Source organism: Chelonia mydas, chromosome 23, assembly GCF_015237465.2.
Source record: "Chelonia mydas isolate rCheMyd1 chromosome 23, rCheMyd1.pri.v2, whole genome shotgun sequence".
NCBI classification, from domain to species: domain Eukaryota; kingdom Metazoa; phylum Chordata; order Testudines; family Cheloniidae; genus Chelonia; species Chelonia mydas.
The window spans coordinates 17,022,999-17,049,316 of NC_051263.2; the positions used below are offsets into that span (position 1 = coordinate 17,022,999).

Consider the following 26,318-nt stretch of genomic DNA (forward strand, 5'->3'; position numbering starts at 1 on the left):
AAGGGGCAAGGAAGGTACCTCTGTGCCCTTGGATTTCCCCTGCCCAGCTCAGCCACCTCCTGCCTCTGAATCATCAGCACAGGCCCAGCCACGGCTGGAGAGACTCACTCCTGTTCCTCACCCTCTCCCCCGCCCCCCACAACCCTGCCGGTGCCCCTCACTCCCGACCCGCAGCCCCCTGCTAGCCCAGCCCTGGGCTCCCCCCAGCTCTCCTGGTGCCCCTCACTCCTGACCCACAACCCCCTGCTAGCCCAGCCCTGGCCTCCCCCCAGCCCTGTCGGTGCCCCTCACTCCTGACCCACAGCCCCCTGCTAGCCCAGCCCTGGCCTCCCCCCAGCTCTGCCAGTGCCCCTCACTCCTGACCCACAGCCCCCTGCTAGCCCGGCTCTGGGCTCCCCCCAGCCCTGCCGGTGCCCCTCACTCCCCACCCGCAGCCCCCTGCTAGCCCAGCCCTGGGCTCCCCCCAGCTCTCCTGGTGCCCCTCACTCCTGACCCACAACCCCTGCTAGCCCAGCCCTGGCCTCCCCCCAGCCCTGCCGGTGCCCCTCACTCCCGACCCGCAGCCCCCTGCTAGCCCAGCCCTGGGCTCCCCCCAGCTCTCCTGGTGCCCCTCACTCCTGACCCACAACCCCTGCTAGCCCAGCCCTGGCCGCCCCCCAGCCCTGTCGGTGCCCCTCACTCCCGACCCGCAGCCCCCTGCTAGCCCGGCCCTGGGCTCTCCCCAGCTCTCCTGGTGCCCCTCACTCCCGACCCGCAGCCCCCTGCTAGCCCAGCCCTGTGCTCCCCCCAGCCCTGCCAATGCCCCTCACTCCCGACCCGCAGCCCCCTGCTAGCCCGGCCCTGGGCTGCCCCGAGCCCTGCCAGTGTGACAGTGGAGGGAGATTGAATGAGAGAAGGAGAAGAACGAAGAAAACAGGAAGGAATCCCAGGGTCAGAAGAGTTAGAAAAATAATGGAGAGAAAGAAGAAAAGAAAGAAACAGGGAGAGACTATTTCCCAGAATGCCCTGCAGCAGCTCTGTGGTTCAACCCCCCTCCCTCCCAGGCCAGGGCATCCCATCAGGAATGAGAGGAATCTGCTCTTTAAACATCCGGCCTAGGGCTGGTCCCTGCTCTAACCACTACACCCCCTTCCCCTCCCAGAGCCGGGGAGAGAACCCAGGAGTCCTGGCTCCCATCTCCCCCTGCTTTAGCCACTAGAAACCACTCCTCTCCCAGAGCCGGGGAGAGGACCCAGGAGTCCTGTTGATGTGTGTAACTACAACTGGGGCAGAGAATCAGCAACCAGAAAATGAGCTGAAGACACGACACCTGCTGTCCAGTTTGAAGAACCCTCCAAGACTGGCTGGGAGAGGCAGGGACTGGCTGGCTCAGAGGACAGGGAATGGGGCCTGGGACCTTTCCCCTCCAGGGGGCGCCGGCTCCCATCCAGCCCCAGGACGGGGATTGGCTGGCTCGGGGCATGGGACCTTTCCCCTCCAGGGGGCGCCGGCTCCCATCCGGCCCCAGGACATGGACTGGCTGGCTCAGGGGGGGCAGGAAATGGGACTTTTCCCCCCTAGGGGGCACTGGCTCCCATCTGGCCCCAGGGCAGGGACTGGCTGTCTCAGGGGGCAGGGAATGGTGCGTGGGGCTTTTCCCCTCCAGGGGGCATCGCCTCCCATCCAGCCCCAGGGCAGAGACTGGCTGGGAGAGGCAGGGAATGGGTCCCGGGGACTTTCCCCTCCAGGGGGCGCCAGCTCCCATCCAGCCCCAGGGTGGGGACTGGCTGGCGCAGGGGGGCTGGGAATGGGGCTTTTCCCCTCTAGGGGGCGCCGGCTCCCATCCAGTGCCAGGGCAGGGACTGGCTGGCTCGGGGGGCAGGGAACGGGGCTCTTCCCCTCTCGGCGCAGTGATGGCCCCGCTCTCAGGCTGACGTGCCCCATAACTCAGACCACACACGAGCCTCCCCGTTGCACCATGTTTTATTCACACAAGAGAAACGCTACCCAGATTCATCACCCAGTATAAATATTGCACTTGTGAAAAGGCCCCGAAGGGTCAACATTTCCCACGATTCATTGCTTTCCCCCCCCAGCAAGGAGCCGAGTGGCCCCAAAGGGCACATAGAGGTGTGGAATTGGGCCTTCCAACCGCATCATGGTGCCCAGCGGGCTGCATCTGAACGTGTACGTCTCCCCTCTGTCAGCCTCTCTCTCGAAAACGGCTGAACCAATTCGCCCCGAACACCCGCCATCCCCACCCAACCCCACCTGCTGCAGAGATGGAGCCTGGGAAACGTCAACCCCGGCAGCTATGGTTTGGCTGAATTATAAGCAGCCCCCCCAAAAAGGGGGCTGGGAATGGAAACTGTTAAGCAACCTTAGGGCTGGCGGCTCTGCAGCGCTGACTAGCGCAGGGTGTCCCCCCCCGGTGGCCGCAGGGCGTACTACATACAATGAGCTCCTCTGATTCCCTGCTGCGCCACCTAGCCCCAGGTCTGCACCAATCAGAACAGGAGGTGGGTGGATTCAGTCCACTGGTGGGGACTGAACAATGGGGGGGGGGGTCATATCATTTCACAGGGGGACGTGGAGGGGCACTGTGGAGAATGAGGTTGTACCATTTAGGGGGCAATGGGGGTTTCTAAGGCTGGGGAGTCATACCGTTTAGGTGGAAATGGGGGGAGGATTGTGGAGAATAGGGTACATACCAACTGAGAGAAAACAGGGGTGGTGGTAGTGAAGGTTGTACCATGGGGGGGGAAATTGGGGGGAGACAATGGGGGGGACATACCACTTGAGAGGAAAAGGGGGTGTTGGAGATTATACCATGGGGGGGGGCTGTGCAGACTGGGGGGGCTGTACCACTTGGGTGGAAATGTGGGGGGGTTGGAGTATAGGAGTTGTACCACTTAGGGGGGACCGGAGGGGGGATTGTGGACAAGGGAGGTCATACCATTTGGGAGGGGCAAGGGAGGGGGCTACATTTTAATGTTTGCCCCCTTTCTTAAATAAATTGTGGAAGTAAAAAAACCAACAACAAAGAGATGCCCAGAGGTAGGAAACTGGAACGAGCAGCACAAATGTGCTGGGGGCTGTTCCGTTAAGAGGCATGGTAGCCCCAATGGAGCGGGTGGTAGCCAAAAAATCTATGCCCCTGCCAAGGTCCTTAGCGTGTCTAGTTTGGGGAGACACCCTCACAGACAGTTGGGGGGGGATCCGGTGGGCGAGGACCCCCCAAGCAACACCCTCGCCAGTAGGGGGAGCTCTGCCAGCTCGGGGGGCACCGTGTCCTTGGCTTCCTCACGAGCGGGAGGCTTCTGTCTCGCTCTCCAATTTCCTCTTCCGTTTCTCCATCACAGCTTCCAGTTCGGAGGTTTTCCTAAAGTCCTGGAAGGGCAAAGACTGTGTTAGTCATGGCCCTAAATACACGCGGCCCCCTCCCCGAGCCGGGAGAGAACCCAGGAGTCCTGGCTCCCAGTCCCCGCCCTGCTCTAACCACTAGACCCCAGTCCCCTCCCAGAGCTGGGCAGAGAACCCAGGAGTCCTGGCTCCCAGCTCCCCGCTGCTCCAACCACTAGACCCCAGTCCCCTCCCCAAGCCAGAAAGAGAACCCAGGAGTCCTGGCGGGGGGGGGGGGGGGGCAGATCGTGGTACCTCCAGCATGGCCTTGTGTACGGTGACCTGGCTGTAGACTCTGGCTCCTTCCTCGGGGCTGACGGCCTGGAACTCGGCTTTGGACAGCGAGAAGAGCTGAGACCCACTTAGCACCCCCAGGGTGCTCACCGTCCTGCGGGGGCAGAGGGGGCAGTCAGGCCCATTGCACCACAGAGCCCCCTCCCACTGATTACCCCCCTTCCCAGCACTGCGAGCTTCCCCCAGCAGTGCCCCCAGCCAGTGACCCTCCCAGTGCTGCGAGCTTCCTCCCCGGCAGTGCCCCCAGCCATGATGCTGGTGGATGCGGAGGCAACAATAACTTTAAACAGCACCACACATCCACCCCATAGCTGCCACGTGATTGGTTAATGCCCCCCCATCCTCTTTTCTGATTGGTTCAATTAGTTATTAGCATCTTTTTGCCGCTTCCCTGGCGGCCCAATTAAATGCGATCATGAAGGATTCCACGGGAAGGCACCACCCAATCGCGGCTCACCTGGGCTCCAGCCGACCAATTGCAGGTGGCGGTTGTGAGCTGCCACCAACCAGGGAGCAGCAAGAGGACAAGTGGGCTCCTCCAGCAGGGAAGAACCAGCCAATCAGAGCGGAGAGGAAAGTTGATTCAAGCAATCACGGGGGGGGGGGTTGTGAGTTCCACGAGCCAATCAGAAGCCACGAGGCTCCAGACCAACCAATCAGAGGAGAGAGAAAGGATGTGTCTGGCAGCCGCAATGTCACAGCCCTTCCCCCCAACCAATCACAAGCCGGGAGCTGCCGAGCCAGCCAATCAGAGTGGAGATAGGCAAGTAGAGGCTGGCGGGATGCCCCCGCCAATCAGAAACCAGGAGGTGCCAAGCCAGCCAATGGGGAAGCAGAGAGGTAACAAGCTAGCCAATCAGGGCGCGCCCATGTGCCCGCGCCCATCCCGGGGCCCGACGCCCACTCACAGGGGCTCGAATCCCTTGGCCTCCAGCCAGGCCTGGACCTGGCCGGGCTGGGAGTCGTGGTCCAGCGGCATATCCGTGTCCAGAGCCCGCTGCACCCGGAAGGGCTTGGCGGGGCTGCCCCGGCCGCCCGCCAGGCGCTGCAGCAGCTCGTCGTTCAGCCGCTCTGCGGGACAGAGCCGCCCGTTACCCAGCATGCACCGGGAGAGGCCACCCCCCAGGGGGCGGGGCCTGGGGAGCCCCCGGGATAACCCCCCCTCCTCCCCACACAGAGGGGGCGGGGCTTGGGGACCCCCTCTGGGATAGCCCCCCTCCTCCCCACACAGAGGGGGCGGGGCTTGGGGACCCCCTCTGGGATAGCCCCCCTCCTCCCCACACAGAGGGGGCGGGGCCTGGGGACCCCCTCTGGGATAGCCCCCCTCCTCCCCACACAGAGGGGGCGGGGCTTGGGGACCCCCTCTGGGATAGCCCCCCTCCTCCCCACACAGAGGGGGCGGGGCCTGGGGACTCCCTCTGGGATAGCCCCCCTCCTCCCCACACACAGGGGGTGGGGCCCAGGGACCCCCTGCTGCAATACCCCCCCCCCCCGGTCCTCTCTACACATAGGGGGCAGGGCCTGGGGAGCCCCCCCCACGTCCTCCCCACACACAGGGGGGCAGGGCCTCCCATAGGGCACACACCTCCTCCCCCCTCATATCAAGGGTCACCATGGGGAAGCTATGGGGGGCGAGGCATGAGATCTCTATGGGGATACTCTCCCCTCCTCCCCACACACACACACACAAGGGGCGGAGCCTGGGGTCTCTATGGGGGATCCCATTCCCCCCCACACACAGAAGGGGCAGGTCCTGGGGTCTCCATGGGGTACTGCCCCTCTCCCCTCACATATAGGGGGCTCCTTACCTCTCTCATTGGGGTCTAGGCCAAGCCCCTCGCAGCCGTTGCACTGGGTCCCGTTCGGGGCCGAGACCTTTTTCTTCGGAGCTGGCAGGCCTGGGGGTTCCTAGTCAGGATCGGAGGCAGGGGGAAGAAATATTAGTGCCCCATAGCCCCGCCCCCCTGAGCCAGCCAGTCCCCACCCTGGGGCCAGGTGGGAGCCAGCACCCCCTAAAGGGGACAGGCCCCGAGCCCCACTCCCTGCCCCCCTGAGCCAGCCAGTCCCCTCCCTGGGGCCGGGTGGGAGCTGGCACCCCCTAGAGGGGACAGGCCCCGCGCCCCATTCCCTGCCCCCCTGACCCAGCCAGTCCCCGCCCTGGGGCCGGGTGAGAGCCAGCACCCCCGAGAGGTCGAATTCTCCACTCCCGTATTGCTGGGCTCACCGGGGCTCGGGGCTGGCCGGGGCTGTTGAGCAGGTTGCCCGGGCCGCGCTTCTGGGGGCCCGGGAGGGGGCTGAGGATGTTGAAGGGGACGTAGCCTTGCTGGCCAGAGCGGTTCTGAACCTTCCACCACTTCTTGGAGTCGTCCAGCACCTGGAGGGAGAAACGCTGAGCCACGGGCACAGTCCCGGCCAGGGCGGGGAGGTGTGCCCCAGCGCTGCGAGCTTCCCTGCAGCAGTGCCCCCAGCCGGGGACCCCTGATGTTACGCGCTTCCCCCCAGCAGTGCCCCAGCGCTGTGAGCTTCCCCCAGCAGTGCCCCAGCTGGGGATCCCTGATGTTACGCACTTCCCCCCAGCAGTGCCCCAGCGCTGTGAGCTTCCCCCCAGCAGTGCCCTCAGCTGGGGATCCCTGATGTTGTGCACTTCCCCCCAGCAGTGCCCCAGCGCTGTGAGCTTCCCCCCAGCAGTGCCCCCAGCTGGGGATCCCTGATGTTGCGCACTTCCCCCCAGCAGTGCCCCCAGCTGGGGATCCCTGATGCTGCAAACTTCCCCCCAGCAGTGCCCCAGTGCTGCAAGCTTCCCCCCAAACAGTGCCCTGGCACTGTGAGCTTTTCCCCAGCAGTGCCCCCAGCCAGGGATCCCTGATGCTGCGCACTTCTCCCAGCAGTGCCCCGGAGCTGTGAGCTTCCCCCCCAGCGGTGCCCCCAGCCGGGGACCCCGATGTTGTGCACTTCCCCCCCCCCCCGCAGCAGTGCCTCAGTGCTGCAAGCTTCCCCACAGCAGTGGCCCCAGCTAGGGAAACCCACAGACAGACTCACCTCCAGAACCTCCCCCTGCGGGACAGACAGCTCGTTGCTGTTCCTGGCTACAAAGTCGTACTTGCAGCTCACCAGCCTGCATTCTTCTGGATGTCTATGGCTGGGGGGAGAGGGGAAGAAAACTGGGTCAGGGGGAGTGGGGTCTAGTGGTGAAAGCGGGGGGGGGGGGCGCTGGGAGCCAGGACTCCTGGGTTCTCTCCCCAGCTCAGAGTGGGATTGTCCCTTATTCCCCTGCCCCTCCCGGGTGCAGAACCCCCCCCCCCCGCCATATACATGCTGCGAAGTCAAAGCGTCTGCACCGCGTCGGGGCCCGAGGGATCGCATCCCGCACTGCAGGGGGGGACAGGGCAGGGGCACCCCCAGCAGCCAAGCCCATGCAGGGATCAGGGGGAAGGAGGGAGAAAGGTCTATGCCCCCCCCACGTCCTCCCCCCCACTCCCTACCTTGGCTGGGCTGCTGGGGGGGGGTGGGGCGCTGGCAGGACGGGCTCTCTCTCCTCCGATGTCTTCCTGTTTCGTTCCCTCCTTCCTCTCTATCCCCATCAAGTGGCCCCCCGCTATGACATCTGGGGCAGCCCCCCCCCCACCCTATGCCCCCCCGGTGTGTCCCCTTCCCAGTCACCAGCCCCTCACTGAGACCTAGGGTCCTATGTGCCCCCCCACTCCCCTGCCCCCCCAATATCTAACTCCCTCCCTGCCCCCCAACCAAACCATAACCCCCACCTATCTCACCCCCTCCACTGCCCCCTCCCTCACCCCATCTATCTAACCCCTCCAGCCTGAATCCCCTCCCTCCCCATAACCACCTTACACCCCCAAGCCAGCCCCCCAAACCTCTCTGCCCCCCAGCTTCCCTCCCACCCCCCAACCTTCCCCCGCCCCCCTCACCACCGAACCCACCTGCCCCCCCCACACACAGACAAAGAGAAACAAAGAGAGAAAACAAAGAAAAGGCCTTTTTAGGTTCCTCAGCTCAAATGCCCCCCTCAGGCCCCCCCCCACCTCAGCTCCTTCCTCCCTATCCCCCTCCCACTCTGGGACACCCCCCCAACCTCCCTGCACTGAGCCCCTTCCCCCCACAGACCTCTCTGAACCCCAGCACCCCACTCCCACCTGCCCCCATGCAAGGGGGTAGGGACAGCTTTGAGGGACTGGGGCAGTGTGCGGGGGGGGGGGGGGGCACGGACTGGGGAGATACGTACCCTTTGGCTTCAATTGGAGGAGCTGATTGCTGCAGAAAGAAGGGGGGGATGGAGTGAGTGGGGGGGGAGCGACCTCCTTGCTGTGACCCCCGTACCCCACTGCACCCCCCAGCCCTCTGCCCCCACCTCCCACCCTCTGATCTCTCTTACACCCATTTCCTAGTCACCCCCTCCCCCCACTGTGCCCCCAATCCCCACCCTTCCCCCCGACCAGCACCCTCCCTCCACACCCCACATTCCTGCTCCCATCCCCCCAACCACCCCCCATTTATAAGCCCCTTCCCCTCCCCCCCCCCCACACCTGCCTCCTCCCCACCCCATCCTTTCCCTCACCCCACACTCCCCTCTGCCCTCATCGGATGAGGGGTCGCCTCTGCCCCATGTCAGTCACCTGTGCCCGGCGCGCTTCATGCCGGTGCTGGGTCTCCACTGGATCCTCCCAGGGCTGCCCGTCGGGGCCCCGGGAAGGCGGTGCCCAGCCGCTTTGGAAGGTCAGGGTGTACGGGGCGGCGTCGTCCCCGGGGAACTCCACCCTGTGGGGAGAGACAGACCCACGGACGGCTGGAACCAGGGCGACCTCCGGGAATGGTGGGCAGAAATCAACGGGCAGAAATGGATGGGGGGGGTGAAAATCATGGAAGCCGGGGCAACCATCATGGGTGGGGGGAAAAAAAAAAATCACAGAATCCAGGGCAAAAATCACGGCTCTGTGGGCAACAATCACGGGTGGAAACCCTGGGCAAACGGTGGAATCATGGGGGGGTGGGAAATCGCGGAATCGTGGGGGAGAAATCAAGGAATGACAGGCAACAATCATGGGTGAAAAATCGCTGAACCGTGGGTGAAAATGAAGGAATCTTGAGCAATCATCATTGGTGAAAATCACAGACTCGTGGGTGGCAAATCAGGGGCAAATCAGTGGAATCACAGGGCGGGGGGGGGGGGAAATCAAGGAACCTGGGGCAGAGCCCAGGCCTGGCAGAGTCGGGTTCAATCACGGGCAGAGACCATGGAGGACCAAAAGCAGTGCCCCAGCTCTGCCCCCCGCGGCCCGCCCCACTAGCCCCAGGGTGAGCGAAGTACCGGGGCCGGGTCCAGTTGTCACCCAGCGAGCCCCACAGTTCGGCCTTCTGGGCCCCCAGGCAGCCCCGCAGCAGGGTGACGGCCTCCCGGGTCAGCATGGGGGAGCGGATCTCGCTGGCAAACTCTGGCCCCCCCGACGAATCCACCATCTCGGGGCGGGGGGAGGGAACAGGGAGAGGTGAGAGAGACCCCCGGATCCCAGCCCCCCCTTGACCAGGGCCAGCAAGAGACTCCCCACTGGGATACATAGCCATAGCTCTGCCCCTTCCAGCCTCCCGCTATCTCCCCTTCCGTCCCCTGCAGACCCCCAGATCCCCACCCCCACCCCCCAGCCCTTCCAAAGAGACACCAACTGCCCCCCCTCCAGCCACACCCCTCCTGGAGCCGCCCCCCCAGCTGGGATCCCTCCCTCACCTCCTCCAGCTCCCCCCATGGTGGGATCCCTCCCCCAATCCTCCCACACCCAGATCCCCACAACTCCAGACCCTGTGGTCCCCTCCTCTCCTACCCCGCCCCAGCTCAGAGCCCCCAAACACCCAGCTGGGATCCCATCTTCTCCCCAACCCCTCCAGTCCCGCCCCTGGCCACTTCAGATCCCCCCAGGCTCCCTCCAAGCCAGGGTCATTCCCCCCAATCCCAGCTCCCGCAGGCCCCTCCCTTCCCCCCGCCCAACCCCAGCACTGGCAATTCCAAGCCCCACAGCTGGGGCTATGGCAGCCCCCCCCCCCACTTCTGCCCCCCAACCCCCCAGTCACCATTTTCAGGGGGCCAAACAGGAAGTGAACCAGCTCCTCCGAAGTGGGATTCAAGATGTTTGACTGGAGTCTTGCCTGGGGAGAGGGAAAGGGAGCGAGACCCCCCACTCTGGTCAGTGAACCCCACAAATTCCAGACAGGGAGGGGGAGGGAGAGTGACCGGATTCCTGGGTTCTTTCACTAGGGAGGGGGGTCCAGTGGTTAGAGCAGGGGGGGCTGGGAGCCAGGACTCCTGGGTTCTACGCCTGGTTCTGGGAGGGGAGTGGGCATTAGTCGATTAGAATCGGGGGAAGGAACGCGAGGAGCCAGGACTCCTGGGTCCCATCCCCGGCTCGGGGGGGGGGGAGGCGCAAATGGGGGTCCCCGTTACGGGGTGGAGATACAGGGCCGCGTTCCCTCCTCCCCAGTGGTCACTCACCAGGAGGCTGAAGGAATATTTCATCTTGGCCAGGGCGTCCTCGAACTCTTCCATGGTGGGTGGCCTGGCCCGCAGGGTCAGCAGCCCCTCTGCACGGGGAGGAAAGGGTTAACCTGGCGCTGGCGGGGGGGGGGGGGAGGGCGGGGGGGTGGCGGAAGGGGTGTCCGAGGGGGGCTGCGGAGGAAGGTGGGAGGAAGCTCAGCCCTAGGGCGTCCCCTGCAAGAGGCAATTCCAAGTAGGGGGTGTATTGGTGGGGCAGACAGGGGAGATCTCGGGGGGCAGAGGGGTCTCTCTCTCACCCCCAGCTCCTGACAGCACCCCTTGGCACGGACGGTTCCCAGTGGCGGGTGTATGGGGGGCAGGAGGGGGTGGGAGACAGATGGGAGGGGGGGTCTCGGGGAGTCTCACCCCCTGGCTGGTGGCGGCGCCCCCGGGCATGGGCTGTTACCAGTAGGGGGGTGCATAGGGGTGCAAGGGGGCAGGAGGGGGTGGGGAGGAGACGTGAGGTCTTGGGGGGCAGCCACGGGGGTCTTGGGATCTCTCACCCCCCGGCCAATGGTGGCGCCCCCGGGGCATGGGCGGTTCCCAGTGGGGGGCGGCGTTTGGGGGCAGGAGGGGACAGGAGGTCTCGGGGGGCAGACGGGGAGGGTCTCGGGGTCTCTCACCCCCCGGCTGGCGGCGGTGCCCCCGATTGGACTGTTTCAGCTGCTTCAGGACCCGCGAGGCCTCTGCCGCTTTCTGCAGTTTGGTCATGAAAGCTTCGATGTCGTCGAAGACCCGGTTCAACAGCTCCTGGGGGAGGGAGCGGGGGGCTGGGGGTGAGCGGAGGGGGCCCCTCTGCACAGCCCCCAGAGCCCCCACCCCCAAGTCCCTGCCAGCTCGGGGGGCGGGGCTGCAGCAGATCGTCCCCCCTCGCCCCCCCACCAGGGGATGGGGTGACCATGAAACCTCAGCCCCCACCTCATCCCTCACCCCCCCAATCTCCTCTCCCCCTACTGCCCCCCATCCCCCCAACACCCCATCCCTTGTACCCTAACCCCCAATACCCCCAAATCCCGCCCCCCAGCCAAACTCACCACATCACACTCAATCCGCAGCCTGCCTGGGTCCAAGGGATCAGCTGGGGGCAGAAAGAACAGGGGGTCAGGACTCCTGGGTTCTCCCCAGGCTCGGGGAGGGGAGTGGGGGCTAGTGGTTAGAGCAGGGGGGGAGGGGAGCCTGGACTCCTGGGTTCTCCCCCAGCTCGGGTGGGAGGGGGAGTGGGGTCTAGTGGTTGGGGGGGGTTGGGAGCCAAGACTCCTGGGTTCTCCCCAGGCTCGGGGAGGGGAGTGGGGGCTAGTGGTTAGAACAGGTGGGCGGGGAGCCTGGACTCCTGCGTTCTCCCCCAGCTCGGGGGGGCGGGGGGGAGAGTGGGCTCTAGTGGTTGGGTGGGGGCTGGGAGCCAGGACTCCTGGGTTCTCTCCCTGGCTCTGCCCCCGTCCCCCCAACACACACACCTGCATCTCTCTGACTCTGCGCCTCCATCTCATTCGGGGTGATCACCACCTTCCTGCGGGGGGTTGGGGGCCAGGAGCCTGTCCCCTCCGGGACCGGTGGTGTCCCATTCTGCATCTTCTCCTGGTTCTTTCTGCGAAGGATATGGGGTGCGGATTGATGGGCAGGGATGGGAGACACCCAAAAATATACCTGAGCCCCCATCCACCCCCTGGCTCCCCAGCCTGCCCCATCACCCCCAGCCTAGAGGGGGTCCCCCTACACCCCTCTAGTCCCATCTCTCCTGGAGGCTGCCCCTGTCACCCCCCCTTCCTCTTTCTCCCCCCCCCAACTTCCAGCAGCCCATGTGGGGGTCCCCCTTTCACCCCCTCTGGACCCCCCGTAACCCCAGGCCTATTTGCTCCTCCTCATGTCTCTGAGTGGCCCCCCCATAACCTCACCGCTCTGGTCCGCCCCATGACCCCCACCCACTGTGGAGTCCCTCCTTTATTTTAGCCACCCCAGAACTCCTCCAATGACCCCCCACATCGGGCTTCCACTTCACCCCAAGGTCCCCCTGTACATCCTGCATCCAGGCCAGAGCGCCTGCACCCCACATCCCACCCCAATATGGCCCCCCCCACACTTCCTGGGGTTCCCTCCAATGCACCCGCCCAGCCAAAGTCCCCCAGACTCCAGGGTCCTGCCCCACCTGAGCGCCTCTTTCCTCTGAGCGTTGCCCCCCGATTTGAAGTCCAGCAGGGCACTGTTAATGTCGTCCCGGATCAGCTCCGCCTGCGGGGTGGGGGGAACCGTACAGGTCAGATACCGGGGTAGATGGGCCCATGAGTTTGTCTTGAGGGGGGTGGGATACCAGGGTAGACAGGTCTACGGGTCTGATCCAGGGGGCAGGGAGGGGGCGGGATACCAGGGTAGATGGGCCCATGGGTCTGATCCAAGGGGTGGGGGGGGGGCAGGATAGCGGGAACCCCCTTGTGTGGGTCCGTGCCAGCCAGATCAGAACACCCCGCTTTTGCAGCCTGCTACCCAGCATGCCTCAGGGTGGCCGGCCCCCTTGGCATGGGGACTGGAGAAGACACAACAGCATTTTCCCCTCTGGGGAAAAGAGCCCCACCTTCCCCCAGAGCCAGACCCCCACTTCCCCACTAGAGGGAGGGGCCAACAGCTGTCAATCCTCCATGGGGAGGCGGGACTTCCTGGAATGCATCCAAGGCCCTTTGAAGCTGATTGGCTAATGCAGCAGAGAAATCCCTCCCATTGGAAGACGGGACTTCCTCCATTGGACACTACAGTCCTAAGAAGTTGATTGGCTGCTGCCACATTGAAGTCCCATCCCCCTCCCAAAAGGAGGGACTTGCTGTGATGTCCTGGCTCAAGAAGTTGATTGGCTGACGCTGCCTGGAAGTTCCTCACACTGGCTGGAAGGCGGGACTTTTCGCAGTGGAGATTGTGGCTCCGGAAGCTGATTGGCTGATGCCGCATGGAAGTCCCTCCTATCAGAAGGCGGGACTTCCTGCCATGTGGGAGCCACATCCTGATTGGCCCATGAACGCTTGTCCCTAGGGGCAGTGGTGGAGCCCGGGGGCATGATGCAAAAAAGGGGTGGAGCTATCACTGCCCAGGGCTGTTCAAAGGCAACCCAGGAGTCCGGGTGAACGCCAGGGCAGCAAAAAAGGGGGTGGGGCTAGTGATGTCACCATATAGGCGGGACCAGTGGATTCCAGTGCCCTATAAAGGCAGCGGGCGCATGGTGGGAGCATCCCCAGAGGAGGAACCCAGGAATCCGGCTGCAAAGGGGTGGGGCTAATGCGTTCAAGTGAAAAGGGCGGGGCTAGTTATGTCAACCAAAGAAGGCGGACCCAGTGGCACTTAAAGAGGCAGGACCCCCTGGGCAGACTAGGAACCCAGGCGTTCGGGCGAGGGTCCCTCCTTCCCCCCCGCAGTCCCCGAGGGCGGCTCCTCACCCCGATGTGGGTGCACTGGAAGAAGTGGATGTCGGGCTGGGTCTGCTGGGGCTCCTGGCACACGAGGAGCAGCAGGGAGCGGGTGCGGGTGCTGGGCAGCACGGCCTCGCAGCGCAGGACCCCCGCCAGCCCGTAGTTCTCCAGCTCCTCCTGCGGGGGGCGACAGAGTCACGGCCGGCCCGACACCCCCAGAAACACCCCCGGACCCAGCGCCCCCAGACCCAGCGCCCCCGCCAGACACCCCCGGACCCAGCGGCCCCAGACCCAGCGCCCCTGCCAGCCCGTAGCTCTCCAGCTCCTCCTGCGGGGGGCGACAGAGTCACGGCCAGCCCGACACCCCCAGAAACACCCCCGGACCCAGCGGCCCCAGACCCAGCGCCCCCGCCAGCCCGTAGCTCTCCAGCTCCTCCTGCGGGGGGCGACAGAGTCACGGCCGGCCCGGCACCCCCAGAAACACCCCCGGACCCAGCGCCCCCAGACCCAGCGCCCCCGCCAGACACCCCCGGACCCAGCGGCCCCAGACCCAGCGCTCCCGCCAGCCCGTAGCTCTCCAGCTCCTCCTGCAGGGGGCGACAGAGTCACGGCCGGCCCGACACCCCCAGAAACACCCCCGGACCCAGCGGCCCCAGACCCAGCGCCCCCGCCAGCCCGTAGCTCTCCAGCTCCTCCTGCGGGGGGGCGACAGAGTCACGGCCAGCCCGGCACCCCCAGAAACACCCCCGGACCCAGCGCCCCCAGACCCAGCGCCCCCGCCAGACACCCCCGGACCCAGCGGCCCCAGACCCAGCGCCCCCGCCAGCCCGTAGTTCTCCAGCTCCTCCTGCGGGGGGCGACAGAGTCACGGCCAGCCCGGCACCCCCAGAAACACCCCCGGACCCAGCGGCCCCAGACCCAGCGCCCCCGCCAGCCCGTAGCTCTCCAGCTCCTCCTGCGGGGGGCGACAGAGTCACGGCCAGCCCGACACCCCCAGAAACACCCCCCGGACCCAGCGGCCCCAGACCCAGCGCCCCCGCCAGCCCGTAGCTCTCCAGCTCCTCCTGCGGGGGGCGACAGAGTCACGGCCGGCCCGGCACCCCCAGAAACACCCCCGGACCCAGCGCCCCCAGACCCAGCGCCCCCGCCAGACACCCCCCGGACCCCTGCGGCCCCAGACCCAGCGCCCCCGCCAGCCCGTAGCTCTCCAGCTCCTCCTGCGGGGGGCGACAGAGTCACGGCCAGCCCGACACCCCCAGAAACACCCCCGGACCCAGCGCCCCCAGACCCAGCGCCCCCGCCAGACACCCCCGGACCCAGCGGCCCCAGACCCAGCGCCCCCGCCAGCCCGTAGCTCTCCAGCTCCTCCTGCGGGGGGCGACAGAGTCACGGCCAGCCCGGCACCCCCAGAAACACCCCTGGACCCAGTGCCCCCAGACCCAACGCCCCCGCCAGCCCGTAGCTCTCCAGCTCCTCTTGCGGGGGGCGACAGAGTCACGGCCAGCCCGGCACCCCCAGAAACACCCCCGGACCCAGCGCCCCCAGACCCAGCGCCTCCGCCAGACACCCCCGGACCCAGCGGCCCCAGACCCAGCGCCCCCGCCAGCCCGTAGCTCTCCAGCTCCTCCTGCAGGGGGCGACAGAGTCACGGCCGGCCCGACACCCCCAGAAACACCCCCGGACCCAGCGCCCCCAGACCCAGCGCCCCCGCCAGACACCCCCGGACCCAGTGGCCCCAGACCCAGCGCCCCCGCCAGCCCGTAGCTCTCCAGCTCCTCCTGCGGGGTGCAACAGAGTCACGGCCGGCCCGGCGCCCCCAGACCTGCCCCCGGACCCAGCTCCCCCTGGCCCAGCCCCCCCAGCCCTTCCCCCAGCCCCAGCCCCCCGACACACACACACACACACACACACCTTGGAGTGGATGTCGAGCAGCCTGATGGCCGACCCAGTGACCTGCAGCAGCATCTCCTGGGCCCAGACCTGGTCCTTGGCCTCCATGGCGGCCACTCTGCGCACGGCGTCCTCCAGCTCCACCGCCTCCCGCACCGGGAACATCACCAGGTGCTGGGGGGGGGGGGGGCAGGGGTGAGCCCAGAGCCGCCCCCATGCAGCCCCCAGGCCCAACGCCCCCTAGGCAGCCCCCCCGATCCCCACAGCCCACAGCCCCCCCAGGCTCCCAACAACCCTCTCCCCAGCCCCCCAGGCCCAACGCCCCTTAGGCAGTCCCCCCCCGATCCCCACAGCCCCCCGAGGCTCCCAACACCCCTTTCCCCAGGCTCAATGCCCCCTAGGCGGCCCCCCCGATCCCCACAGCCCCCCCAGGCTCCCAACACCCCTCTCTCCAGCCCCCCCCCCGATCCCCACAGCCCACAGACCCCCCAGGCTCCCAATACCCCTCTCCCCAGCCCCCCTGGCCCATCGCCCCCTAGCCAGCCCTCCCCAGATCCCCACAGCCCACAGACCCCCCAGGCTCCCAACACCCCTCTCCCCAGTCCCCCAGGCCCAATGCCCCCTAGGCTGCCCCCCCAATCCCCACAGCCCCCCCCAGGCTCCCGACCCCCCCCCGATCCCCACAGCCCACAGACCCCCCAGGCTCTCCATACCCCTCTCCCCAGCCCCCCTGGCCCAACGCCCCCTAGGCAGCCCCCCCGATCCCCACAGCCCTCCCCAGGCTCCCAATATCCCTCTCCCCAGCCTCCCCCCGATCCCCACAGCCCACAGTCCCCCCAGGCTCCCAGCACCCCTCTCCCCAGCCCCCCAGGCCCATTGCCCCCTAGGCAGCCCCCCCCCGATCCCCACAGACCTCCCAGGCTCCCAACACCCCTCTCCCCAGCCCCCCAGACCCAACACCCCCTAGGCAGTTCCCCCCACACACCTCCCAGGCTCCCAACACACTCGCATGCAGCCCCAGCCGCACCCAGCCCCGAAGCCCCTTTCCTCCAAACAAACCCTAACACCTCCCCCCCCCCCGGCCAGGACTGCCCCCTGCGGCCCTTAACACCCCCCTTTGGAGCCCTGCCCCATCCCCCCCCCACCACCACCAGACAGCCAGTTCCCGCCCTGGGGCGAGATCTGGGCTGGGGCCCCCTATTTACCCTCTCCCTAGTGGGGCCCGTGTGACCCCCAACCCTTGCTGCCCCACCCAAACTGCACCCCCAGAGCCCCAGGCTCACGTTGACGGTGTATTGGGAGACATCGGCCATAATGAAGTTGGAATATTTCTTCCTTTGCTCTGTGAAAAGAGACGGGGAAATTATAAAGGGGGCCTGGGGCCCGGGGCCTGTCCCCTCTAGGGGGCGCCAGCTCCTATCCTGCCCCAGGGCGGGGACTGGGTGGCTCAGGGGGGTGGGGAATGGGGCAAGGGGCCTTTCCCCTCTAGGGGGCGCCGGCTCCCATCCTGCCCCAGGGCGGGGACTGGCTGGCTCAGGGGGGTGGGGAATGGGGCAAGGGGCCTTTCCCCTCTAGGGGGTGCTGGCTCCAGTCCTGCCCCAGGGCGGGGACTGGCTGGCTCAGGGGGGCAGGGAATGGGGCGTGGGGCCTTTCCCCTCTAGGGGGCGCCGGCTCCCGTCCGGCCCCAGGGCGGGGACTGGCTGGCTCAGGGGGGCAGGGAATGGGGCGCAGGGCCTGTCCCCTCTAGGGGGCGGCGGCTCCCATCCGGCCCCAGGGCAGGGAGTGACTTTCCCAGCGTGCCCTGGGGAAACCAGTTTGGTGACTGCAGCTGGGGATTAGCAGGACCCCCCCCCCCCCCCCTTGGCTCCAACCTGGGCCTCCCTCTCGGTTTCTCTTTCGGTTTCCCTCCTTGGGCGGGGTCCTGGTGCTCAGACCAGAGGAGAAGGCGGGGGGGCGGGGGGGGGGGTTCAAGCACTTTATTTCCTTTTGGACTTTTGCCAGGTCGGCCTCTGGACTGCGCCACCCCGAGTGCCGGAGGAAACGCAGCGACTGCAGCCAGCGGGGTCTGCATGAGACCCGACAGTAACACTGCGGCCCAGCAGAGACCCTACAATAACACCGCCCCATGGATGCCCCCCCGCCCAGCACAGAGACCCTACAATAACACCGACCCGTAGACGCCCCCCCCGCCCAGCACAGAGACCCTACAATAACACCGCCCCGTGGACAGCCCCCCCCACCCAGCACAGAGACCCTACAATAACACCACCCCATGGACGCCCCCCCGCCCAGCACAGAGACCCTACAATAACACCGCCCCATGGACGCCCCCCCCGTCCAGCACAGAGACCCTACAATAACACCGCCCCGTGGACAGCCCCCCCGCCCAGCACAGAGACCCTACAATAACACCGCCCCGTGGACGCCCCCCCCCCGCCCAGCACAGAGACCCTACAATAACACCGCCCCGTGGACACCCCCCCGCCCAGCACAGAGACCCTACAATAACACCGCCCCATGGACACCCCCCCCGCCCAGCACAGAGACCCTACAATAACACCGCCCCGTGGACAGCCCCCCCGCCCAGCACAGAGACCCTACAATAACACCGCCCCGTGGACGGCCCCCCCCACCCAGCACAGAGACCCTACAATAACACCGCCCCGTGGACACCCCCCCCGCCCAGCACAGAGACCCTACAATAACACGGCCCCATGGATGCCCCCCCGCCCAGCACAGAGACCCTACAATAACACCGCCCCGTGGACACACCCCCCGCCCAGCACAGAGACCCTACAATAACACCGCCCCATGGACGCCCCCCCCGTCCAGCACAGAGACCCTACAATAACACCACCCCGTGGACGCCCCCCCCGTCCAGCACAGAGACCCTACAATAACACCACCCCGTGGACGCCCCCCCCGTCCAGCACAGAGACCCTACATTAACACCGCCCCGTGGACGCCCCCCCCATCCAGCACAGAGACCCTACAATAACACCACCCCGTGGACGCCCCCCCGCCCAGCACAGAGACCCTACAATAACACCACCCCGTGGACGCCGCCCCGCCCAGCACAGAGACCCTACAATAACACCGCCCCATGGACGCCCCCCCCGCCCAGCACAGAGACCCTACAATAACACCGTCCCATGGACCCCCCCCCCCCGCCCAGCACAGAGACCCTACAATAACACCGCCCCATGGACACCCCCCTCCCGCCCAGCACAGAGACCCTACAATAACACCGCCCCGTGGACCCCCCCCCCGCCCAGCACAGAGACCCTACAATAACACCGCCCCGTGGACGCCCCCCCCGCCCAGCACAGAGACCCTACAATAACACCGCCCCATGGACGCCCCCCCGCCCAGCACAGAGACCCTACAATAACCCTGCCCCGTGGACGCCCCCCCCGCCCAGCACAGAGACCCTACAATAACACCGCCCCATGGACGCCCCCCCCGCCCAGCACAGAGACCCTACAATAACACCGCCCCATGGACGCCCCCCACCCGCCCAGCACAGAGACCCTACAATAACACTGCCCCATGGACACCCCCCCCCCCGCCCAGCACAGAGACCCTACAATAACACCGCCCCATGGACGCCCCCCCGCCCAGCACAGAGACCCTACAATAACACCACCCCGTGGACGCCCCCCCCGCCCAGCACAGAGACCCTACAATAACACCGCCCCGTGGACGCCCCCCACCCACCCAGCACAGAGACCCTACAATAACACCGCCCCATGGACACCCCCCCCCCGCCCAGCACAGAGACCCTACAATAACACCGCCCCATGGACGCCCCCCCGCCCAGCACAGAGACCCTACAATAACACCGCCCCGTGGACGCCCCCCCCCCCCCCCCCGCCCAGCACAGACACCCTACAATAACACCGCCCCGTGGACGCCCCCCCCCCCCCGCCCAGCACAGACACCCTACAATAACACCGCCCCGTGGACGCCCCCCTGCCCAGCACAGAGACCCTACAATAACACCGCCCCATGGACGCCCCCCCCGCCCAGCACAGAGACCCTACAATAACACCGCCCCATGGACGCCCCCCCGCCCAGCACAGAGACCCTACAATAACACCACCCCATGGACGCCCCCCTCTCTGCCCAGCACAGAGACCCTACAATAACACTGCCCCATGGACGCCCCCCCCCCCCCGCCCAGCACAGAGACCCTACAATAACACTGCCCCAAGGACGCCCCCCCCGGCCAGCACAGAGACCCTACAATAACACCACCCCATGGACGCCCCCCCCCCCGAGCACAGAGACCCTACAATAACACCACCCCGTGGACGCGCCCCCCCCAGCACAGAGACCCTACAATAACACCGCCCCGTGGACGCCCCCCCCGCCCAGCACAGAGACCCTACAATAACACCGCCCCATGGATGCCCCACCCTGCCCAGCACAGAGACCCCACAGTAACACTGCGGCCCAGCACAGAGACCCTACAAAAACAGCGCCCCATGGACGAGTTCCCCCCACCCCAACACAGAGATCCGACAATAACACCGCAGCTCAGCCGACACCCTACAATAACCCTGCCCCATGGACGGCCCCCCCCAGCACCGAGACCCAAGAGTAACACCACGGCTCACCATAGAGACCCGACAATAACAAACAAGCACACCTGAGGCCCTTGCCCAGCAGAGAGACCCTACAACAACACAGCAGCTCCCCAAAGACCTGCGAGAGACCCTACAATAATAACGCAGCCCAGCTGCTCTCGCCCCATCTCCCAGTCCTCCCCTTGCCCCCCCGGTCTGTGCTCGCCCCCCACCAGAGACTCACCATAGATCTCCCTGGCACTGGTCTTGGAGACCTCGCTGCGGGAAGGGGGAAGGAGAAAGAGAAAATTAAACAACAGGAGAACAGAGCCAGATTGCTGGGGTCCCGCTCCCGTCCAAGAGTCAGGGAGAGAACCCAGGAGTCCTGGCTCCCAGCCCCCCTGCTCTGACCACTAGACCCCACTCCCCGCCCAGAGCCAGGGAGAGAACCCAGGAGTCCTGGCTCCCAGCCCCCCTGCTCTGACCACTAGACCCCACTCCCCGCCCAGAGCCAGGGAGAGAACCCAGGAGTCCTCGCTCCCAATCCCCCCTGCTCTAACCACTAGCCCCCACTCCCCCTCCACAGCCAGGGAGAGAACCCAGGAGTCCTGGCTCCCAATCCCCCCTGCTCTAACCACTAGCCCCCACTCCCCTTCCACAGCCAGGGAGAGAACCCAGGAGTCCTGGCTCCCAATCCCCCCTGCTCTAACCACTAGCCCCCACTCCCCCTCCACAGCCAGGGAGAGAACCCAGGAGTCCTGGCTCCCCACCACGTACTCACCTGCCCGAGGAGCTCATGGTGTTGACAGAATCCACAATTCACACTTCACCTTGGAAGTTCAAAGACAGGGAGAGAATCGTTCACAGAGTCTGGGGGTGGCACCCTCCCCTCTGCAGAGCCGGGGAGAGAACCCAGGCGTCCTGGCTCCCAGCCTCCCTCTGCTCTAACCCCTGGCCCCCACTCCCTTCCCAGAGCCGGGGAGAGAACCCAGGCGTCCTGGCTCCCAGCCTCGCTCTGCTCTAACCCCTGGCCCCGACTCCCTTCCCAGAGCTGGGAGAGAACCCAGGCGTCCGGGACGGGCCAGCCTCTCCCTCGCCTCACGCCTCCCGTGTTTCGCCCCACGCGGAACTGGTCCGTTTATCAAGGGCATGGGAAGAGACTATTTCCCTCCACCCGCAACCCGCATCCATGGGGGGGAGCCCCACGTCCCAAGGGGGGTGTGACTGTCCCCTCAGCCCACATGCCCCCCCATCCCTGGCGGGCTGGGCTCACCCCCTCCGGTCTGTCCCCCCCACCCCACACTTACCTGATCTCTCGCCGGCTATTCGGACGCTGCCCTGCCAGGGGTGGGAGAAAGAGGCATCTCAAGTGTGTTGGGGGGAGATACTGACAACGGGGGGGGGGCACCCCTCAGTCCCACCAGATCCGGCTCTTCGGTGTCCAGGGAACCGTCCGTTCGCCTCCGTCACCTGGGCACGGATGTGTGGCGCGATCTCCAGCAGCCGCGCCCGCAGCATACCTGGGCAGGTAACCATGGGCCCCGCCCCCCCGGCCTTCCACCCCCTTGTCCCCGCGCCAGCAGCTCAACCAGCTGTGAAGACGCAAAAGAATGCCCCCCCCCCCCAGCCCTGGGCGGGGGGGGGCTGGGAGCCAGGACTCCTGGGTTCTCTCCCTGGCTCTGGGCAGGGAGTGGGGTCTAGTGGTTAGAGCAGGGGGGCTGGGAGCCAGGACTCCTGGGTTCTCTCCCTGGCTCTGGGCGGGGAGTGGGGTCTAGTGGTTAGAGCGGGGGGGGCTGGGAGCCAGGACTCCTGGGTTCTCTCCCTGGCTCTGGGCGGGGAGTGGGGTCTAGTGGTCAGAGCAGGGGGGCTGGGAGACAGGACTCCTGGGTTCTCTCCCTGGCTCTGGGTGGGGAGTGGGGTCTAGTGGTCAGAGCAGGGGGGCTGGGAGACAGGACTCCTGGGTTCTCTCCCTGGCTCTGGGTGGGGAGTGGGGTCTAGTGGTCAGAGCAGGGGGGCTGGGAGCCAGGACTCCTGGGTTCTCTCCCTGGCTCTGGGCGGGGAGTGGGGTCTAGTGGTCAGAGTAGGGGGGCTGGGAGCCAGGACTCCTGGGTTCTCTCCCTGGCTCTGGGCGGGGAGTGGGGTCTAGTGGTCAGAGCAGGGGGGCTGGGAGACAGGATTCCTGGGTTCTCTCCCTGGCTCTGGGCAGGGAGTGGGGTCTAGTGGTCAGAGCAGGGGGGCTGGGAGCCAGGACTCCTGGGCTCTCTCCCTGACTCTGGGCGGGGAGTGGGGTCTAGTGGTCAGAGTAGGGGGGCTGGGAGCCAGGACTCCTGGGTTCTCTCCCTGGCTCTGAGGGGAGTGGGGTCTAGTGGTCAGAGCAGGGGGACTGGGAGCCAGGACTCCTGGGTTCTCTCCCTGGCTCTGGGCAGGGAGTGGGGTCTAGTGGTTAGAGCAGGGGGGACTGGGAGCCAGGACTCCTGGGTTCTCTCCCTGGCTCTGAGGGGAGTGGGGTCTAGTGGTCAGAGCAGGGGGACTGGGAGCCAGGACTCCTGGGTTCTCTCCCTGGCTCTGGGCGGGGAGTGGGGTCTAGTGGTCAGAGCAGGGGGACTGGGAGCCAGGACTCCTGGGTTCTCTCCCTGGCTCTGGGCGGGGAGTGGGGTCTAGTGGTCAGAGCAGGGGGGCTGGGAGCCAGGACTCCTGGGTTCTCTCCCTGGCTCTGGGCGGGGAGTGGGGTCTAGTGGTCAGAGCAGGGGGGCTGGGAGACAGGAATCCTGGGTTCTCTCCCTGGCTCTGAGGGGAGTGGGGTCTAGTGGTCAGAGCAGGGGGGCTGGGAACCAGGACTCCTGGGTTCTCTCCCTGGCTCTGGGCGGGGAGTGGGGTCTAGTGGTTAGAGCAGGGGGGCTGGGAGCCAGGACTCCTGGGTTCTCTCCCTGGCTCTGGGCGGGGAGTGGGGTCTAGTGGTCAGAGCAGGGGGGCTGGCAGCCAGGACTCCTGGGTTCTCTCCCTGGCTCTGGGCGGGGAGTGGGGTCTAGTGGTTAGAGCAGGGGGCTGAGAGCCAGGACTCCTGGGTTCTCTCCCTGGCTCTGGGCGGGGAGTGGGGTCTAGTGGTCAGAGCAGCGGGGCTGGGATCCAGGACTCCTGGGTTCTCTCCCTGGCTCTGGGCGGGGAGTGGGGTCTAGTGGTTAGAGCAGGGGGTTGGTGGCTCCGGCACAGAGTGACAGCTACAGCGATGGGTCTAGAACAGCCTCTGGTGTATCTCCCTGGCCGAGCCGGAGCCGAGAGCTGGGTGCCTCCCGCACCGGGGCACGAAGCAGGAAATACCGGCCCAGCAGGTCAATTGCCACGGCCGGCGGTGCAGCTGCCTCTGGGGTGGGGCAGAGGGGCTGTTTATACAGGGACCCCTGGCCTAGTAGTGACTGCCACAGGAGTGAGCCCCCACCCTGCTCCCAGCAGCTCCCACCACCCCCTGCCAACCTCCCGCCCCACTCCCCACAGCCCAGCGCCCAGGGCTGACCCCCTGCCCCACTCCCTGCAGCCCAGTGCCCCTTGCTGGCCCCTCGCCCCGCTCCCCGCAGCCGGGGTCACAGTGACCAGGCAGCTCCCGGCTGGGACTGGTTGAACCGGGATCGAATTCCCAGGAGCCGGACCTGGGGAGAACAATGGAGGGAAACGGGAGCCCAGCCCAGCCTGGGGGGAAACCGACCTGGCCCAGAGCGACCCACTGGTCACAGAGACAGACTCTGGGGAGCGTGGGGGGGTGAGCCAGGACGCCTGGGTTCTTGCCTGGCTCTGGGAGGGGAGTGAGGTCTAGCGGTTGGGGCGGGGGTCCAGGACTCCTAGGTTCTCTCCTCAGTTCCCTGCCTGGCCCAGTGCGCCTCCCTATCCCATCTTTGCTTTCGTGGGCCCAGGGAGGGAGGCCCAGTCCTGCTCCGCTCCCCATCCCTGGGCCCGAGCCGGGCCTGTATTAACCTTTTCACTCCCCCCCGCCCCCAGTTTGCTGCAGAGGGCCCCCCCAGCTGGCCATTAACCCCGCAGCCAGGACTCCTGGGTTCTTTCCCAGCTCTGATATCGGAGCGGGGTGGGGTCTAGTGGTTTTGGAGCAGAGGGTGGGGCTGGGAGCCAGGACGCCTGGGTTCTCTGGCTGGCTCTGGTTTGGGGAGTGGGGTTTAGCGGGCGAGAGCAGCGGGGGCTGGGTGTCAGGACGCCTGGGTTCTACACTGTTGTCTTGCAGAGGGACTGCTTCAGCTCGGCCTGTGACACCTAAGAGCCGGGTGGGGGAAGGAGCCAGAACGGGCTCGGTGGCAAAGGTGGCCGCAGGGCGGATCTGGCTGGCTCCGGAGTTTACATCCAGGTGTGGCAGGTTCAAGGCTACGTCAGCTGGAGCTGACCTGGGTGAGGAGTCAGGGTGTGTTTGTTCTGGGGGCCTGGGCACTGTTTTAGCAACACCTTTGGACAGGGAGCCTACTCACTGTGGTGGCAGGGAGCCAGGACTCCTGGTTTCTCTCCCAGCGCTGGCAGGGGAATGGAGTCTAGTGGTTAGAGCAGGAGGGGGCTGGGAGCCAGGACACCTGGGTTCTCTCCCTGGCTCTGGAAGGGGAGTGGGGTCTTATGGTTAGAGCAGGGGAGCTGGGAGCCAGGACTCCGGGGTTCTCTCCCGGCTCTGGGAGGGGAATAGATGGGAGCCAGGGCTCCTGGGTGTGACGGTGGCCAACCAGGTGCCAGCTTTTCCCAAGGCTTTAGGCCTCAGTTGAGCACTGACCCATTCACTGCTCGAAACCCGGCTGTTTCCCCTGGGCCTTGGCCCGGTTAAGGTGGGTCCTGGACTTATCCCAGTGCGTTTAGACTCTACAAAATGCCCGTCTCCCCTGCTGGCCCGTGTCCGCTCCCGCCCTGGGAAACCCTGGGTTCTGAAACCCGCTTGCCGGGGAGCGAACGTCGCCTGCCCACCCGTGAATTCATACGCCCCAGCGGCTGCGTGCGGGTACCCCGCCACACCCAGGATAACCCCGCCACACCCAGGCCCAGGCTACGTGCAAGCGGGCTCGGCCCCCGGGCTGCAATTTGGGAAGAAAGCCATAAAAGCCGAGGGCCCGAAAACGGCCGATCCTTCCCTCGCTGCTCTTTGGACTCTCGCGGGAGCCAGACGCCGAGACCCCCGGCGTCCCCCTGACGGACGCTCAGCCCTGCCCCCTTGCTGCGAGACTGTCCCCTTTGGGAACCACGGACGTAGGCAGTGGGGTGGACGCGTCGTCGGCTTGAAGCAGCCACTAACTCCTTTCCTTGTCCTCCTCGTTACATCTGCAGGGAGTTTACGAGCGGCCCGGCTGCCCACGCTGGCTTCCCGTCAAACCGCCCCGGGCTCAGGGCCTGATCTCTCGGGACAGGGAGCGACCTGAATATTTTGTGCTCGTTGGGGCAAGTGACTGTGGATCACTTACTCCAGCTTGCCCAGGGGGCCAGCCAGGCCGGAGCATCCCTGGGGACGGCTGGGTCCTTCGTGGTTAGTTCGCCCTTGGTATTGGGTGGGGGGAGTCGAAGCCTAAGAGACACCCCTGGGTTTGGGGGTCTCTGCCCCACTTCTTGGCCCTGGCCGGCCTGAGCCTCTTGGTGCCCGGCCTCCCTCGCTTCAGACTCGATGTTCATTCCTTTCAGTGCCGGTTTCTCCACGGCCCGGCAGGCCAAGGGGGGACATTTCCTTAGCGGAGTATGTAAACTCGCCGGGGCTGGGGCAGGCTCTGTGTCCTGTGTTTGGTCAGCGCCCAGCGCGATCCGGGAGCAAGACCAGGACTGTTGTATCACACCAAACAACACCCAGCCGGTGGGGAGCTACCGCCCTACTCCACTTACAATAATCAGGGGTGTGGAAGGGCGTCCGTATGAGGAGAGACTGGTAAGATGGGGACTTTTCAGCTTGGAAAAGAGATGCCTAAGGGGGGATAGGACAGAGGTCTAGCATGACGTGCGTGTAGAAAGTAAATCAGGGCGTGTTTTTTACTCCTCATAACACAAGAACTAGGGGTCACCCAATGAAATTAACAGGCAGCAGGTTTAAAACAAACAAAAGGAAGTTTCTTCACACAGTCAACCTGTGGAACTCCTCGCTGGAAGATGTTGCGAAGGCCAAGACCATAACAGGGTTCAAAAAAGCACTAGATAAGTTCATGGAGGATGAGTCCATCGATGGCTATTAGCCAGGCTGGGCAGGGATGGTGTCCCGAGCCTCTGTTTGCCAGAAGCTGGGAATGGATGACGGGATGGATC

General features: G+C 65.9%; 1 protein-coding gene across 2 annotated transcripts; it reads right to left on the reverse strand.

Annotated features, from left to right (window-relative positions):
* Window positions 1-1,946: 1,946 nt before the first annotated feature.
* Window positions 1,947-21,708, reverse strand: EPS8L1 (EPS8 like 1). 2 transcript variants are annotated; one of them, XM_043534770.1, is made up of 21 exons: window positions 21,368-21,708; window positions 20,842-20,890; window positions 20,305-20,339; window positions 16,776-16,834; window positions 15,514-15,666; window positions 13,630-13,779; window positions 12,357-12,439; window positions 11,668-11,798; window positions 11,248-11,291; window positions 10,837-10,963; window positions 10,172-10,260; window positions 9,754-9,828; window positions 8,999-9,147; window positions 8,307-8,448; window positions 7,916-7,944; window positions 6,715-6,808; window positions 5,900-6,049; window positions 5,484-5,583; window positions 4,584-4,746; window positions 3,637-3,769; window positions 1,947-3,369 (listed from the first exon to the last, which is right to left on the reverse strand). In XM_043534770.1, the coding sequence occupies exons 2-21, from the start codon at window positions 20,856-20,858 to the stop codon at window positions 3,283-3,285; spliced, it is 2,010 nt and encodes a 669-aa protein (XP_043390705.1). In that variant the 5' UTR covers window positions 20,859-20,890; window positions 21,368-21,708; the 3' UTR covers window positions 1,947-3,282. The 2 variants fall into 2 exon arrangements, with proteins under 2 accessions (XP_043390705.1, XP_037744567.1); XM_037888639.2 differs by having other exon boundaries at window positions 6,715-6,814; window positions 21,368-21,703.
* Window positions 21,709-26,318: the final 4,610 nt, after the last annotated feature.